The sequence below is a fragment of the Hemicordylus capensis genome, chromosome 15 (assembly GCF_027244095.1).
Source record: "Hemicordylus capensis ecotype Gifberg chromosome 15, rHemCap1.1.pri, whole genome shotgun sequence".
In the NCBI taxonomy this organism is placed as follows: domain Eukaryota; kingdom Metazoa; phylum Chordata; class Lepidosauria; order Squamata; family Cordylidae; genus Hemicordylus; species Hemicordylus capensis.
Window position 1 is genome coordinate 10,814,745 of NC_069671.1, and position 14,266 is coordinate 10,829,010.

Sequence of the window (14,266 nt, forward strand, 5' to 3'; positions counted from 1 at the left end):
GGCAGCTCCCTACATAACCCATGACTCCTTGAAGAGTGTGACTCAGTTCTCTGAGAGTGCATGTAATCATGAGTGATGATATGTGCCTGCTTGCATGCAGAAGGTCCCAAGTTCCTTCCCTGGCATCTCCAAGACAGGGATGAGAGAGGCTCCTGCCTGCAACCTTGGAGAGATGCTGCCAGTTTGTGTAGATAATACTGAGCTAGATGGACCAAGAGTCAGACTCTGTACTAGGCAGTTTCTTATAGCTCAATGGTAGGATATCTCCTTAGCATAGAGAAGATCCCAGGTTCAATCCCCAGTGTCTCTGAGTAAGACTCCTGGCCTAAAACATTCATTCATTCATTCATTCATTGTTAAATTTATATACTGCCTTTCATTAAAACAATCCCAAGGCGGTTTACACAGAATTTAAAAACAAGATTGTAAAAATGACACAATTAAAATATTAAGCTGAAAATATAAAACAAATCAGATTAAAAATTTAAAACACAAGCATAAAAACAGTACAAAATACAAAGAAGCAGCAGCAGAGACAATCGTATAAAAGCCTGGTTAAAAAGCCAAGATTTAACACACTTTGTAAAAACTGTGATGGAGACCGAGGAGCGAATAGCCACTGGGAGAGCATTCCAGAGTCTGGGGGCAGCAACAGAGAAGGCCCTGTCCTGCATGCACGATAACCGAGCCTCCCTCATTGTGGGCACCCGGAGCAGAGCCCCCTCAGATGACCTCGTCAGGCAGGCGGTCCCTCAGGTATCCCGGGCCCAAACCATTAAGGGCTTTAAAGGTCAAAACCAGCACCTTGAATTGGACCCGGAAACAAACTGGTAGCCAGTGCAGCTCTTTCAAAATGGGTGTGATGTGCTCCCACTGGGCAGCTCCAGATAAAACCCTAGCTGCAGTTTCTGGATATTCTTCAAGGGCAGCCCCACGTAGAGTGCGTTACAGTAATCCAGCCGTGACGTGACTAAGGTGTGGGTAACCGTGACCAGATCTGCCTTCTCGAGAAAGGAAACTAGGCAAAGCCATGCAAAGACATTGGAGAGACGCTGCCAGTCTGTGTAGACAATACTGAGCTCGATGGACCAAGGGTCTGACTCGGTAGAAGGCAGCTTCCTATGTTCCTAAGGCGGTAGAGTCCTTCACCACCAAACTTGCAAGCACGTACAAGCAGGTCCCCAGCATAACGCGTTCCTGTGTTGCAGCTATTCCAGCTTTTCCATCACCAGCTCCCCTGGCGCTGATCTTTGGCTGGAGGAAACCGGACACTTTGTTGGGTTAAAAGCAGGCCATGCCACTCCCGGCGTGCAGACCGGGATGAGCCTCTTATTTCTGTGCTAAATGCAAAGATGAGGAAGGCTTTGCCTAGGTGGGCTCAGCACAGTGGCGCTCAGTGATTCAGCAGATCTGGCTTGTGAAAAGCCCTGGACCGTGTTTGGGAGACGGGAGAGGTTTTCTCCCCCACAGTTAACGGCTGGGTTGTGATGACCAAGCAGAAATCCGAGTCGATCACGGGGTTTCGCAGCCACGACTCGGTAAAACGGTCCTCTGTGTGGGGGTGGGGAGTTCCCTGACACAAACATCCTTCTTCTGGGGAGAGGTCTTGACCTCTTTCTGCGAGATGCTTTTATCCAGCACGTTGCTTTAGAGCAGGTCTGCATAACTTTGGCCCTCCAGCGGTTGACCTATGAGGTGATGCCTTTCAGCATTTTCCTATATAGGTGTTTCCTATAGCCTGGGAAGCATACCAGCAGGGATTCGAACCGGCAACCTCTTGCTCCCTAGGCAAGTTACTTCCCCGCTGCACCATTAGGTGGCCTCTCTTCTGGTATCTTTCCCTGATCAGTTACCGTATTCACCCTAATAGGTCAACTCCTGAATTTAAGACGACCCACCTTGAAAAATAGAGGACAAATACAGGTTATAGTGGTATTTGCTCAAAGTACAGGTAAGATCTGTATTTGTTCGGATGTACGGGTTTATATCTGTGTTTGCTAAAATTCCAGAGGATGCCAAATTTCAGATCCACCTCCGCCACCGCGATTTCAAATGGAAAGGAAAGTGGAAAAACATTAGATTTGATTAAATATGGGGCTTCCTTATTTTGCTCTCTTGGGAGCTGATGGGAAATATCCTTTCGAGCATTCTGTTGGGTTATGTGCATATGGCCTTTCCACCTGCCTGTGGCTGACTGACAGGTTTGAGGGCTTTGATGAGACAAGTTCAAATCCCTGCTTGGCTCTGATGTCCACCTTGGGCAAGTCTCTCTCTGCCTCTCAACCTAACCCATCTCTCAGGGTGGTTATATGGACATACACTGACTGGCAGTGGCTCTCTAGGGTTTTGGATGGGAATGGAGACGGGACCGGAGCTCAGTGGCAGAACATCTGCTTTGCATGCAGGTGGTCCCAGGTTCAATCCATGGCAGCATCTCCAGAGAGAGCTGGGAGAGACCAATCAGAAACCTTGGCGGGCTGCTGCCAGTCCGTGTATGCAGTGCTGAGCTAGATGGACCAATGGACTGACTCAGTAGGCAGCAGCTTCATATGTTCACAGAGGGCGGTATAAGGCAGATGTGTCTGTTTCGGAAGGAGCTATCTAGCTCCATAATTTATTTACAGAATGTCCTCGGCTCAGTCCTTGTCAGTGTCTCCAAACGGTATTGGGAAAGATCAGTCGGAAACCCTGGAGGGCTGTTGATAGAGACCAGGAGCTGCACAACTTCAGCCCTCCAGCTGTTTATGGACTACGGTTCCCATCATTCCCAGCCACAGTGCCCAGTAGGTATGATAGACATTGTACTCTGACATCTGCAGGGGCCCTAAATTGTGCAGACTGTACCAAACTAAGGATCTGATGTAATAACAGTCAGCTTGCTGTGTTCCGATGCCGTTTTTCCCAGCCCTAGCTGAGGATGCCAGATATTGAACCCGGGACCACCTGCGTGCAAAGCAGGTGCCCTGCCCCTGAGCCGTGGCCCCTTCCTAACCGATCTTTGGTGTCTTTCAATTCCCCTTTACTGGAAATGTTACTGCACACCTGCCCTTTGCGTTCTGCCTTCTATGGCATGGCCTCTTTCTCACAGCTGCGGAGTATTATCAGTGTGCTGGTGTCTTACATAGGAAGCTGCCATGTACTGAGTCAGACCGTTGGTCCATCTCGCTCACTGTTGTCTACCCAGGCTGGCAGCAGTTTCTCCAAAGTTATAGGCAGGAGTCTCTCTCAGCTCTATCTTAGAGATGCTGCCAGGGTTAGGGTTAGGGTTAGGGTTAGGGTTAGGGTTAGGGTTAGGGCTTCCCCAAGGCTGCAGGCAGGAGTTTCTCTCAGCCCTATCTTGCAGAAGCTGCCAGGGAGGGAACTTGGGACCTTCTGCATGCAAGCAGGCAGATGCTCTTCCCAGAGCAGTCCCATCCCCTCAGGGGGATATCTTAAGGTCCTCACAAGTGTAGTCTCCCATACAAATGCAAACCAGGGCTGACCCTGCTTAGCAAAAGGACAATTCATGCTTGCTACCACAATGCCAGCACAGAGAAGGAAAATAGATGTGTGTGTGTGTGACAGTGGTGCAGATTAGTGCATGGATTACATTTGCGTCTCTTTGTGCAGTTCTGAGTTTTCCTCCAAAATTCTTCCTCCAAAATTCAAAATGCCCCATTTTGTAGAACGTTCTCACGCAACCAGCAACCTCTCCATCGCACCATGCCGTTTCTTAATCAACTCCTGAAAACTCCGCGGGGTACCGATTGTCTTTCAAAATATACCCTGTGGTTGAGAGCATTGTATGAGAGTTTATCCGGCTGCGAGTCTGCCTTTGGTGATCCGATCTGTGGTTTTGAGCATAGGCTCCAATAGAGAGGGCTTGTTAAGATAATTATATATCTTATATATGATGACGGGATCTCAGGATATTTCCACCCACGTACAGATTAGGCATATAATCGTGCCAGCCCATCAGCTGAAGGGGCACAGAACGCAGGGGATGTGTGCTCAGTATCCTTAAATGTGGGTTAAGGGTTTATTTTGCATTTTCTTGATAAACCTTTTTGTACTCTCAGTCGGAGTGGAAATGCTGCATGTGTGTTTGTGTGGGGTTATATATGCCACCCATGCAGCAAAGTCTAACATAAATGATTGATTGATTAAGTGTCATCAAGTCGGTGTCGACTCTTAGCGACCACATAGATAGATTTTCTCCAGGATGATCTGTCTTCAACTTTAGGTCTCTCCATGGTGCATTGATTGCTGTCGCAATCAAGTCCATCCACCTTGCTGCTGGTCGTCCTCTTCTTCTTTTTCCTTCAGCTTTTCCCAGCATTATGGACTTCTCAAGGGAGCTGGGTTTTTGCATCATGTGTCCAAAGTATGACAGTTTGAGCCTGGTCATTTGTGCCTTGAGTGAAAATTCTGGATCGATCTGTTATATGATCCATTGGTTTGTTTTCCTGGCTGTCCATGGTCTCCTCAAAAGTCTTCTCCAGCACCGAAGTTCAAAAAGTCAGTACTTTTCCTATCTTGCTTCTTCAAAGTCCAGCTTTTGTATCCATAGAGTGTCACTGGAAAAACCATTGTCCGAACGATTCTAATTTTTGTAGGTATAGACATGTCATGGCATCTATTAAATTTAAATTATACTGACACAGTAGTTCTAGTTTAGTTAAACTAGAAATTAGTTGTTTCAACATTGTAGAGCCAGTGTGGTGTAGTGGTTAGAGTATTGTACTAGGATGGAAGGCCTGTGTTCAAATACCTGTTCAGCCATGAAACTCACTGGGAGATTCTGGGCCAGTCACTTCTTTCTCAGCCCCACCTACCTCACAGGGTTGTTATGAAAATAAACAGAACTGTGTCACATAACTGGGCTCCTCGGAGGAAGAGCGGGATGTAAATGTAAAAATAAATTAGCGTCCCACGATTATGAGCCCTGAACATCTTATTGCTCATAAAACTGTTCACATCCAAGTTCCCTCCCTGGCAGCATCTCCAAAATAGGGCTGAGAGAGACTCCTGCCTGCAACCTTGGAGAAGCTGCTGCCAGTCTGTGTAGCCAATACTGAGCTAGATGGACCAAGGGTCTGACTCAGTATATGGCAGTATATGTTCCTATCCAGTCCTCCTGAAATTTTGTGCACATTGACTAGAAGACAAGAGATGCCACCCCTCAAATTTGGTCTATCTCCATTGGGAAAAGGCTATCACTACAGAAGTTTTTGTTTGTTTGTTTTAAATTAATGTTTCTCTGATTTTCTGCAAAACTTTGAGTCCTCACTGGACTACTGCCTTTTGCTTGTTTGAAAAACCATTTTATCTTTGAGGCATCGGAGATCCCACTCCCGTGGTGGCTTCCATGTTGCTAAGGCAACATAGAGTGATATCGCCGAAGCTTGTAATTACCTGGCTCTGAATTGGAATTTGCCCAGCTTGTGAATGCTCAGCTGTATTGCAAACTGAGAGCCATTTTCCCAAGAAGTTCTTCTGTGGCTTGGAATGTCCATTAAGATCCTGCATTTCCCTGTTCAGCAAGTCCTCATCCCTCACCTTCTTACAGCTAAGTCTTGGATACTAATTGCAGCTGGGGCATAACTGTGGAAAAACCTCCCTAGAGTCTGATTTTTTGGGGCCCAGGGAAATGTGTAGTCCCTGAGTTACCAGTGCCTTGGGAGCAAGGGAACTGTGCAATGCCCAAGCTTCCCAAACAAACTATAGCTTGGGCAGTTTGGCTTTATATAGACTTTGTAATACTTTCCCCCATAGCCCCCGTGATTGTAGGTAGAGGTGGGGGCATGGCATACCAGAGATCCCTATTCCACAAATTCCTCAAGGAATATTTCAAGTAGCGAGTCAATTCGGAATCGAACCAGGAGGAGCTTGCCCGTGGCCAATCATATAGAAGACTTCTCCCCCTGTGTCTTGGATGAATGCATTTTATGGAGCATAAAATGTGAAACTGCAATTGGTCTAGCATCGCTGTCCAGCTTGTGTGTGGGACTAAGAGGTCAGAACACATCAATCTTATTTTTACCAACGTCCTCAGATGTTGGAGGCTTGTTTCTGGACTAAAGTCAAGCTTTAAAAATCCTAAATTTAGGTTTTTAGCTTTAAAATCTTAAATAGCCTGGGACCTGGGTACCTCTGGAACTTCCTTCTACTGCATGAATCTTCCCACGTAGAGAAACATTTAATGAGTGCTCCGTGTGACCTCCAGTGTGCATTTATGTTCTGGATGGAACATTTCCTTCGAAGGACAGCTAATAACATTGGTTGTGATTTGTCCATTTCTTACAGGTCAAAGATCGAGGCCCAGAAGCCACTCGAAGGTTTTTTAATTGGTTCTACTGGAGCATTAACTTGGGGGCCATCCTGTCTCTGGGAGGTGTGGCGTACATTCAACAGAATTTGAGCTTTGTCGTGGGTTATATCATCCCAGCAGTTTGCAGTGGGGTCTCCTTCATTGTTTTCCTCTGTGGTCAGAGCTTCTTCATCATGAAGCCCCCCGATGGCAGCGCTTTCACAGACATGTTTAAGATCCTTGGCTATTCGTGTTGCTCCCGGAAGACGTCTGAGGAGCCCTCAAGGGACAGGTACGCAAGGTTATGCTCTGCCCTGCTAGCCATTCAAGATCAAGCATGCTTATATCTGCATAAACTTATCCAGAATTCTCAGTATGAGTTTTAGTTTCTTCGTTGGGGCAAAAACTAGCCCATAAACCTGTTGTGCATAGGAACAGCCTTTTACCGAGTCAGACCCTTGGTCCATCTAGCTCAGTATGGTCAACCCTGACTGGCAGCGGATTCTCCAAGGTTGCAGGCAGGAATGTCTCTCAGCCCTATCTAGCGATGCCAGGGAAGGAACCTGGAACCTTCTGCATACAAGCCTGCAGATGCTCTTCCCAGATCGGCCCCATCCCCTAAGGGGAATAGCTTACAGTGCTCACACATGTAGTTTCAAATGCAAATCAGGTTCAAATGCAAATTCAAATGCAAATGCAAATTCAAATGCAAATCAGGGTGGGCCCTGCTTAGCAAAGGGGGACAATTCATGATTGCTACCACAAGACCAGCTCTCCTCCCTGCACGATTTGGGGCTGGATGTTTGTTTGTTTGTTTCTAATATAAATAGTATATGTTGAGTTTCATATCAGGACCACAGTGCTGGTGGTGGGGTCTTTCGCCTTTTGGCTATTGCCATTGTCGCACTCCAGATCAAGTCTCAGAAAAGTTCCTTCAGGTACCAATGGGAGCTTGTCTCCCAGGACAAATGGCAACTGCAGAGATGGGATGATCCCATTCAGGACCCCAGTGGAGGGGGGGAAGGGGTAAAACTCCTCCCTCCTCTGGTGGGGTAAAATTTCCCCCCTCCTCTGGTGGGCCCAATCCAGGTCACTCTTCTATGCATGCTATTTACATTAGAAAGATCAATGTTTTTGTTTTTTTTGAAAAAGACATTTCTAAAATCTCCTAAAGTCTTCCTACAAAGGCATACCAGGGATCCACAGTGAAACACATTGTCTCTCAATGGGACTGACATTTAAACAGCAGCAACAATTTTCTATTTTTATTTTGTTTTAAGAGATTCCTGCGGTTTGGTCACCCCAAAGTGTGACAGACAGCTAGGGGATGGGATTGACTGTTGCCGGCAACTTGTTAGATAAGGTGCCTGAACGTTGTCCAAAATGGTGTCTGCTTTTCAAATCCTTTACCTTTCCTCTTTTCGCTTCCACCTCCCTCCTCCTCTCAAAAGCGACACCCAAGGAATCCTCCAGCGGCAGCCTTCCAAGCAGTCTCTCTTTGAAATGGCTAAAGCGTCTCGTGGAGGGCCCTTCAGAGAAGATAAAGTGGAGGATGTGAAAGCCCTAGTCAAAATCATCCCGGTCTTCCTGGCACTGATACCGTACTGGATGGTCTATTTCCAGGTTGGTGATTGCAACCATTTGTACTGGCCTGTGACTGTAATAAAGGATTGATTTTTCTATGTATCGTATTTACCTGAATCGAAAATGACTCTGAATTTAAAATGGCTCCCTTCTTTAAAAAAAAAAAAGAGAGAGAGATTGAATACAGGTTTTACCTATATGGACTCAAAAAGGACAGAGCTCTGGATTTAAGACAACCCCTCGTCCCCAAAAGGATATGCAGAGTAAACTGTGTCACTGCTTGGAATATATTCTAGTATTTCAGAAAGATAGTTAAAATGAGAGAAAGAGAGCAAGAAACTCCCAGTGGGCCTTAATACTAAGGATTTCACACTGATTCAGAGACAAACTCACCATTAATAGCCATATTAGCAAGACATCACATTTAACTCACTTATCACAAGAAGCAAAGTAAGAGCAAATGAATACAATCCTAGCTCATAAGCTTCAGCTCAGTATTCACAAGCCCTGATTCTCTGTACATAGTGCCAAACTAAATATATGTACAATGACTTATATTATATTTATTTATTTATTTAAAAAATTACGTGTAGCCCCTTCGGGGGGCTTCCTAAAGCCTGGGGGGTTCTACAAAGGTTCCCCCTCCCCCCGCTGGCCTCTAGGGCCTCGCAGGAACCATTTGAGCATGTGCGGTGGCCATTTTTTTAATAAAAAAAATTTAAATGGCAGCTGAAAACAAAATGGCCACCATGGATGCTCAAATGGCCTCTGTGAGGCCTGGCATGGCCTAGGGCCTCACAGACGCCATTTGAGCATGCACGGTGGCCATTTTGTTTCTGGCAGCCATTTTAAAAACATTTCTTAATTTTAAAAAATGGCACCCCCCTTCAAGTGGTGCCCGGGGCATGTGCCCTGCCTGCCCCATCCTAGATACGCCCCTGCAGGTAAGGCTGGCAGTGACATGTGTTTGAGACACTGGGGGGCTACTGTCAGTCAGTGTAGACAGTACTGAGCTAGATTGGCCAAGGATCTGACTGTATAAAGCAGCTTCCTATGTCTGTTCATATAAAAAGTTATACATACATGTGCACAGAAACACACCTTTTGTTTTGCACGTGTGCTTTTTATTTATTTTTTATTGTCAGATTTGTATACTGCCTTTCATTAAAATAATCCCAAGGTGGTTTACAGTATCTTTAACACAATATAACAACAACAACAAATATTTATATACTGCTTTTCAACAAAAATTTCCAAAGTGGTTTACATGGAGAAATAATAAATAAATAAGTAGGCTCCTTGTCCCCAGAGAGCTCACAATCTAAAAAGAAACATAAGACAGACACCACCAACTGTCACTGGAGGGGTGCTGTGCTGGGGTTGGGTAGGGCCAGTTGCTCTCCCTCTGCTAAATAAAGAGAATCACTATGTTAAAAAGGTGCCTCTTTGCCCAGTTAGCAGGGCAAATATAATATAAATATATTAAATGCTTCAAACAATACAAATACTAAATGCCAGTTTTAAAAATAGGACAGCTGTTTTAAAGTTGGAAACGTACACAATAAAAAACACAACCATATTTGTTTGTTGAAAGGCTGTGCAGATAATTAGAATACCTTTTTAGTTTAATCAAACAGTTTCATTGATCAAACACAGTGGACCAGATTAGAATGTGGTAGGAGGCTGTTTTTCAGGGTGTGTTGGGGGGAAGTCCCAACTCTTTATTTTTTATTTTTGGTTGGGATTTTTTCTTTTTTTGCGAATTTATGCCCTCCAAAACATATTTCCTTCAAGGAACAAACAAGCATGAGCTTCCTGTGCTAATATCACCAACCTTTTATTTCAGATGCAGACAACGTATGTCCTCCAGAGCCTGCACTTGAGAATACCCCAGTTCTCCAACAGCACCTCAAAGACCCATACGGTAAGTGTGGGGAAATGTAGCTGACCTTTACAAATGCTTGCATAAAGGGTATGAATACAATAAATATCTATATGCCGCTTTTCAACAAAAGTCCCCAAAGCCAGCGTGGTATAGTGGTTAGAGTGCTGGACTAGGACCGGGGAGAGCCGAGTTCAAATCCCCATTCAGCCATGAAACTAGCTGGGCGACTCTGGGCCAGTCGCTTCTCTCTCAGCCTAACCTACTTCACAGGGTTGTTGTAAAAGAAGAAACTCAAGTATGTAGTACACCGCTCTGGGCTCCTTGGAGGAAGAGCAGGATAGAAATGCTAAATAAATAAATAAATTTTTTAAAAAGCAGTTTAGATAGAAAGAAAGAGAGATGGGTCCCTGTCCCCAAAGGGCTCACAAACTCAAAAATAAGCAAGACACCAGCAAGAGCCACTGGATGGTTGCTGTGCTGGGGATGGATATGGCCAGTTGCTCTCCCCCACTAAATAAAGAGAATCACCTCTTTAAAAGGGATAGTTCTTGAGTGTCAATTTTCATATATTTCACTGTCAGTTTCCATACACTTGAGGCTGCAGATAATCTGCTCTGCTCCTTAAAGCTGCTGCCCATTTCCTAACAGGCACAAACATACCCACTCGTTCTTATGCCAGTTGCACTGACTTCCAGTGAGCTTAGAGAATTACCGTATTTTTCGGACCATAAGACGCACCTGACCATAAGACGCACCCAGTTTTTACCACCTACCCAACCGCCCAACACAAGAAAGCCATCCCCCACACTCTGATGACGGGCCGAATCGGCCCAACTAAAGCCGCCGCCGCCCGCCCGCCCGCCTTCCCTCCCAGCTGACCGCCTTTCCTCCCAGCCGCCCGCCCGAGTCCTCACCATAAGAGGGAGGTTGTTCAAATAAGTTGTTCAAATAAGAGAGGAGCTCGCAAACAGAGCTCCTCTCTCTGCAAAGTCTCGGTCCCAACTGGGCTTTGGGCGCAAAGGACGCCCTGCTTTTCATTTTAGATGGTAAGCTCCTCAGGGGCAGGGACCTACTCTGCAAAAGTGCTAGGTACTCTGGGCATGCTGCAGGGATGAAAAGATACAAATACTGAAAGCAGGACTTCTTTTAATGTGCAGCCAGACACACAATGCACAGTCCCACCCGACTCCCAAAAAGTACAGCTCCAAAGGAACATTTGTGCACCGAAATTTGTAAGGCACGCAAAAGTTTTCTTATGCTAAAAAGGGACTGATGACAATGTGAAAAGTAAAGTGAGTAATCCAAAGCGCTCTTAGAACCCAGGCCCAGACCAACCACCCCCATTTCTTCTCTCCCTGCAAAAGATGCTTCCCGCAGACTGCACAGAGTCTTCCCCAATGAATATAACCCTTTTCCGCAACAGTGCTGTCAAATTCCCAGTTCTGAAGGTTTTCTCCCATTCTGTGTAGGCTTCTAAATGTCATGGAAGGTGACGCTAGGCAGCAAGCTTTGTGTGCACAAAGAACAGCTGTGCGTTGTAGTGGTGCATGCCACATGTGTCAATTACACTCCCATATCATTGTGCAGTTCCAGAATTTCTTTTAAGAAAGCACTTCTCCCTTGTATCCAAGAATTCAGGATCATCTAAGCCCTCTTTGGACATCTTGTTGTACATGGGAGGAGAGCTGGTCTTGTGGTAGCAAGCAGGAATTGTCCCCTTTGCTAAGCAGGGTTCATCCTGGTTTGCATTTGGATGGGAGACACCACGTGTGAGCACTGTGAGATATTCCCCTTAGGGGATGGGGCCACTCTGGGAAGAGCACCTGCATGCGAAAGGTTCCAATTCCCACCCTGACATCTCCAGATAGGGCTGAGAGAGACACCTGCCTACAACCTTGGGTGGTGCTTTCTTTAGACAGGAAATCCAGATGCCACTAGATCAGTGCAGGATTGACCCATGGGCCAGTGCCCACATTATGTCCGCCAAGGACCTTTTGCTAACGTCCTCAGAGTTAGCGTGTGTCCTTCTCTGCGGGCTGCTAAATGATTCATTGCTGTCATAGCAAAGGCACCCGGTCAAGAGTGGACTGCAAAGAAGCTTGCAGGCCTTTTTCGAGACTTCCTAACCAGCCCTTTCAAAAGCATTCCGCTCGCATCTGCTTCATGCTAATAACCCACATTTATAATGTATGGTCATTTTTAATGCACGATTAACAAATGAGCCTCTTAATCCAGAAGCTAACCTGCTCCATACCAGCCAGTCAGCAATTCCAAGTCGTTTGGAACTGCGTCTCTGGAAGCAGTTTCCGTCAAGGGGGCGAGACCTTCCGAAGTAGTTGGTAAGTTAGAGCCGGAATAGCGTCATGGTTAGCATGTTGGACTAGGACCTGGAAGACCGGAGTTCGAATCCCCATTCAGCCATAAAGTTCACTGGGCCACATGTTTCTCTCAGCCTAACCTACCTCACAGGATGGCTGTGAGGATAAACATAACCTTCCTTGTGAGGCAAAGCTACAGCATCTGAGTTTAGGAAAAAAGGGAACGAAGGGGATAAATGCTAGAGGTCTATAAAATTATGTATGGTATGGAGAGAGAGAGAGAGAGAGAGAGAGAGAGAGAGAAATTTCTCCCACTCAGAACATGAGAACCAGAGTCCTCCCATGAAACTGACTGCCAGGAAATTTAGGATCAATGAAAGCGAGTACGTTTTCACAGAGTCCCTTGCTAATAGAGCCAAGAGGCACCTTTTAAAAGTGGTGATTCTCTTTATTTAGCAGTGGGGAGAGCAACTGGCCCTATCCATCCCCAGTACAGCATCCCTCCAGTGGCTGCCGCTGGTGTCTATCTTCTGTTTCTTTTTTAGGTTGTGAGTCCTTTGCGGATAGGAGCCATCTTATTTATTTATTTATATCTCTGTAAACAGCTTTGGAAACGTTTGTTGGAAAGTGGTAAATAAATATTTACCGTATTTGTTCGTCATCGTAAAGTGCATAATTGATCTATGGGATTCCCTGCCACATGATGTGGTGACAGCCACCAGCTTGAATGGCTTTAAAAGAAGCCTGGATGCATTCATGGAGGACAAGTCTAGCAATGGTTACTAGTCTGGACGGTTACTAGTCTGCCTCTGGCCTTCAGACTCGGAGGCAGGAGGCCTCTGAATACCAGCAAGGGCAGGGAGGGGGCATGCCTTCATCTCTTACCTGTGGGCTTCCCAGAGGCATCTAGTGGGCCACTGTGTGAAGCAGGATGCTGGACTGGATGGGCCTTGGGCATGATCCAGCAGGGCTGTTCTTATGTAGGCAACGGGTGCTAAGCAACCTTTGCCAGGGGGTGCAGAATGTTGGGATGGAGAGAGATGAGGACAGTTGGGGGTGAAAGGAAAGAAGTAGAAGTGGGAGGGGGAAGATTGGTGTGAGGAGGCACGGTGGGTCCTTGGAGGATTGTGACCAACCCAGAGCAGGGTGGTGAATAATAAAGGTTAACTAGCTTAACCGGCACACAGCATCTGTGCGCTAGTACTTGATTGCGCCCCTCACCCCCTGCCACAGCTCCCTCCCCTCAGAGATCTCTCCACCCTCACTTGAGCTGCACTCCTGCTCCTGCTCCTCCTCCACCCCTTTACTCCATTCCCCTCACTCTTCTTGGTCGCTGCTGCTGCGTTGCTGGTGCCTATTGGCCAAGCTGCAGCAGCGGTTGAGCGGGACCTTCCTTGCTGCCACCACCACCACGGTTGCTCATTCCCCTCAGGCCACGGACAGGCTCAGGCCTGTCCCTCACCCTTCCTTCTTTCTCTCTTCTCCTCCCTTCTTTTCCACCCACTCTCTCTCCTCCACTCGCTCTTCCTATCTTTCTTTCTTTCTTTCTTTCTTTCTTTCTTTCTTTCTTTCTCTCTCTCTCCCCCCCTTCCCGAGTTAACAGATCTTGTTCATCTTGTTTCCTCATCTAATTCACACAACGGCAGCCTCCTTCTCCTGAAGTGGCTCTTTCCTCCCTCACAGACCCCTACCCACTATCATTTGATTGATTGATTGATTGATTGATTCCTCTCCTCTACAATCAAGAACATATTTCAACCAGTAACAGTTGCATTCTAGCTGACCTTAACCATCACAGGCAACTCCTCCCTATCTGCATATGAAATCCCCCCTGCCCAGTCACCACAGTGCTTCTGCTCGCGAACTCTCATGAGAACTGCCACACACAGGATTAGCCACAGGTACGCCTTAGAGAATTATTTAGATATAATAAACTTTATTTGTTAGCCGCCCCATAGCAAATTGTTCTCTGGGTGGCTTACAGCACATTAAAAAACATCCAATAAAAACATGACAAACACATCACAACACAAAACAAAAAATACAGTACAAACATTTAAAAAACCTTTTTTTAATTAGTTTTTAAAATCAGAATTGAGGAGGCAGGACCTGGTTCCTGGAGCACCCTGGTTCAAGACCACGGCTCAGCACTGGGCAACTGCAAAAGAAACTTTTATTGGAAGTACAGAA

The 14,266-nt window shown here is 46.2% G+C and overlaps 1 protein-coding gene across 2 annotated transcripts in view; it reads left to right on the forward strand.

The window, feature by feature from the left end:
• Positions 1-14,266, forward strand: part of SLC15A4 (solute carrier family 15 member 4) — a 48,522-nt gene that overhangs the window by 5,503 nt on the left and 28,753 nt on the right. For both annotated transcript variants that reach the window (XM_053279772.1, XM_053279771.1), the window contains exons 2-4: positions 6,286-6,581; positions 7,741-7,912; positions 9,720-9,797. In XM_053279772.1, coding sequence (XP_053135747.1) covers positions 6,286-6,581; positions 7,741-7,912; positions 9,720-9,797 — 546 coding nt within the window. The remainder of the gene's footprint in view (positions 1-6,285; positions 6,582-7,740; positions 7,913-9,719; positions 9,798-14,266) is intronic.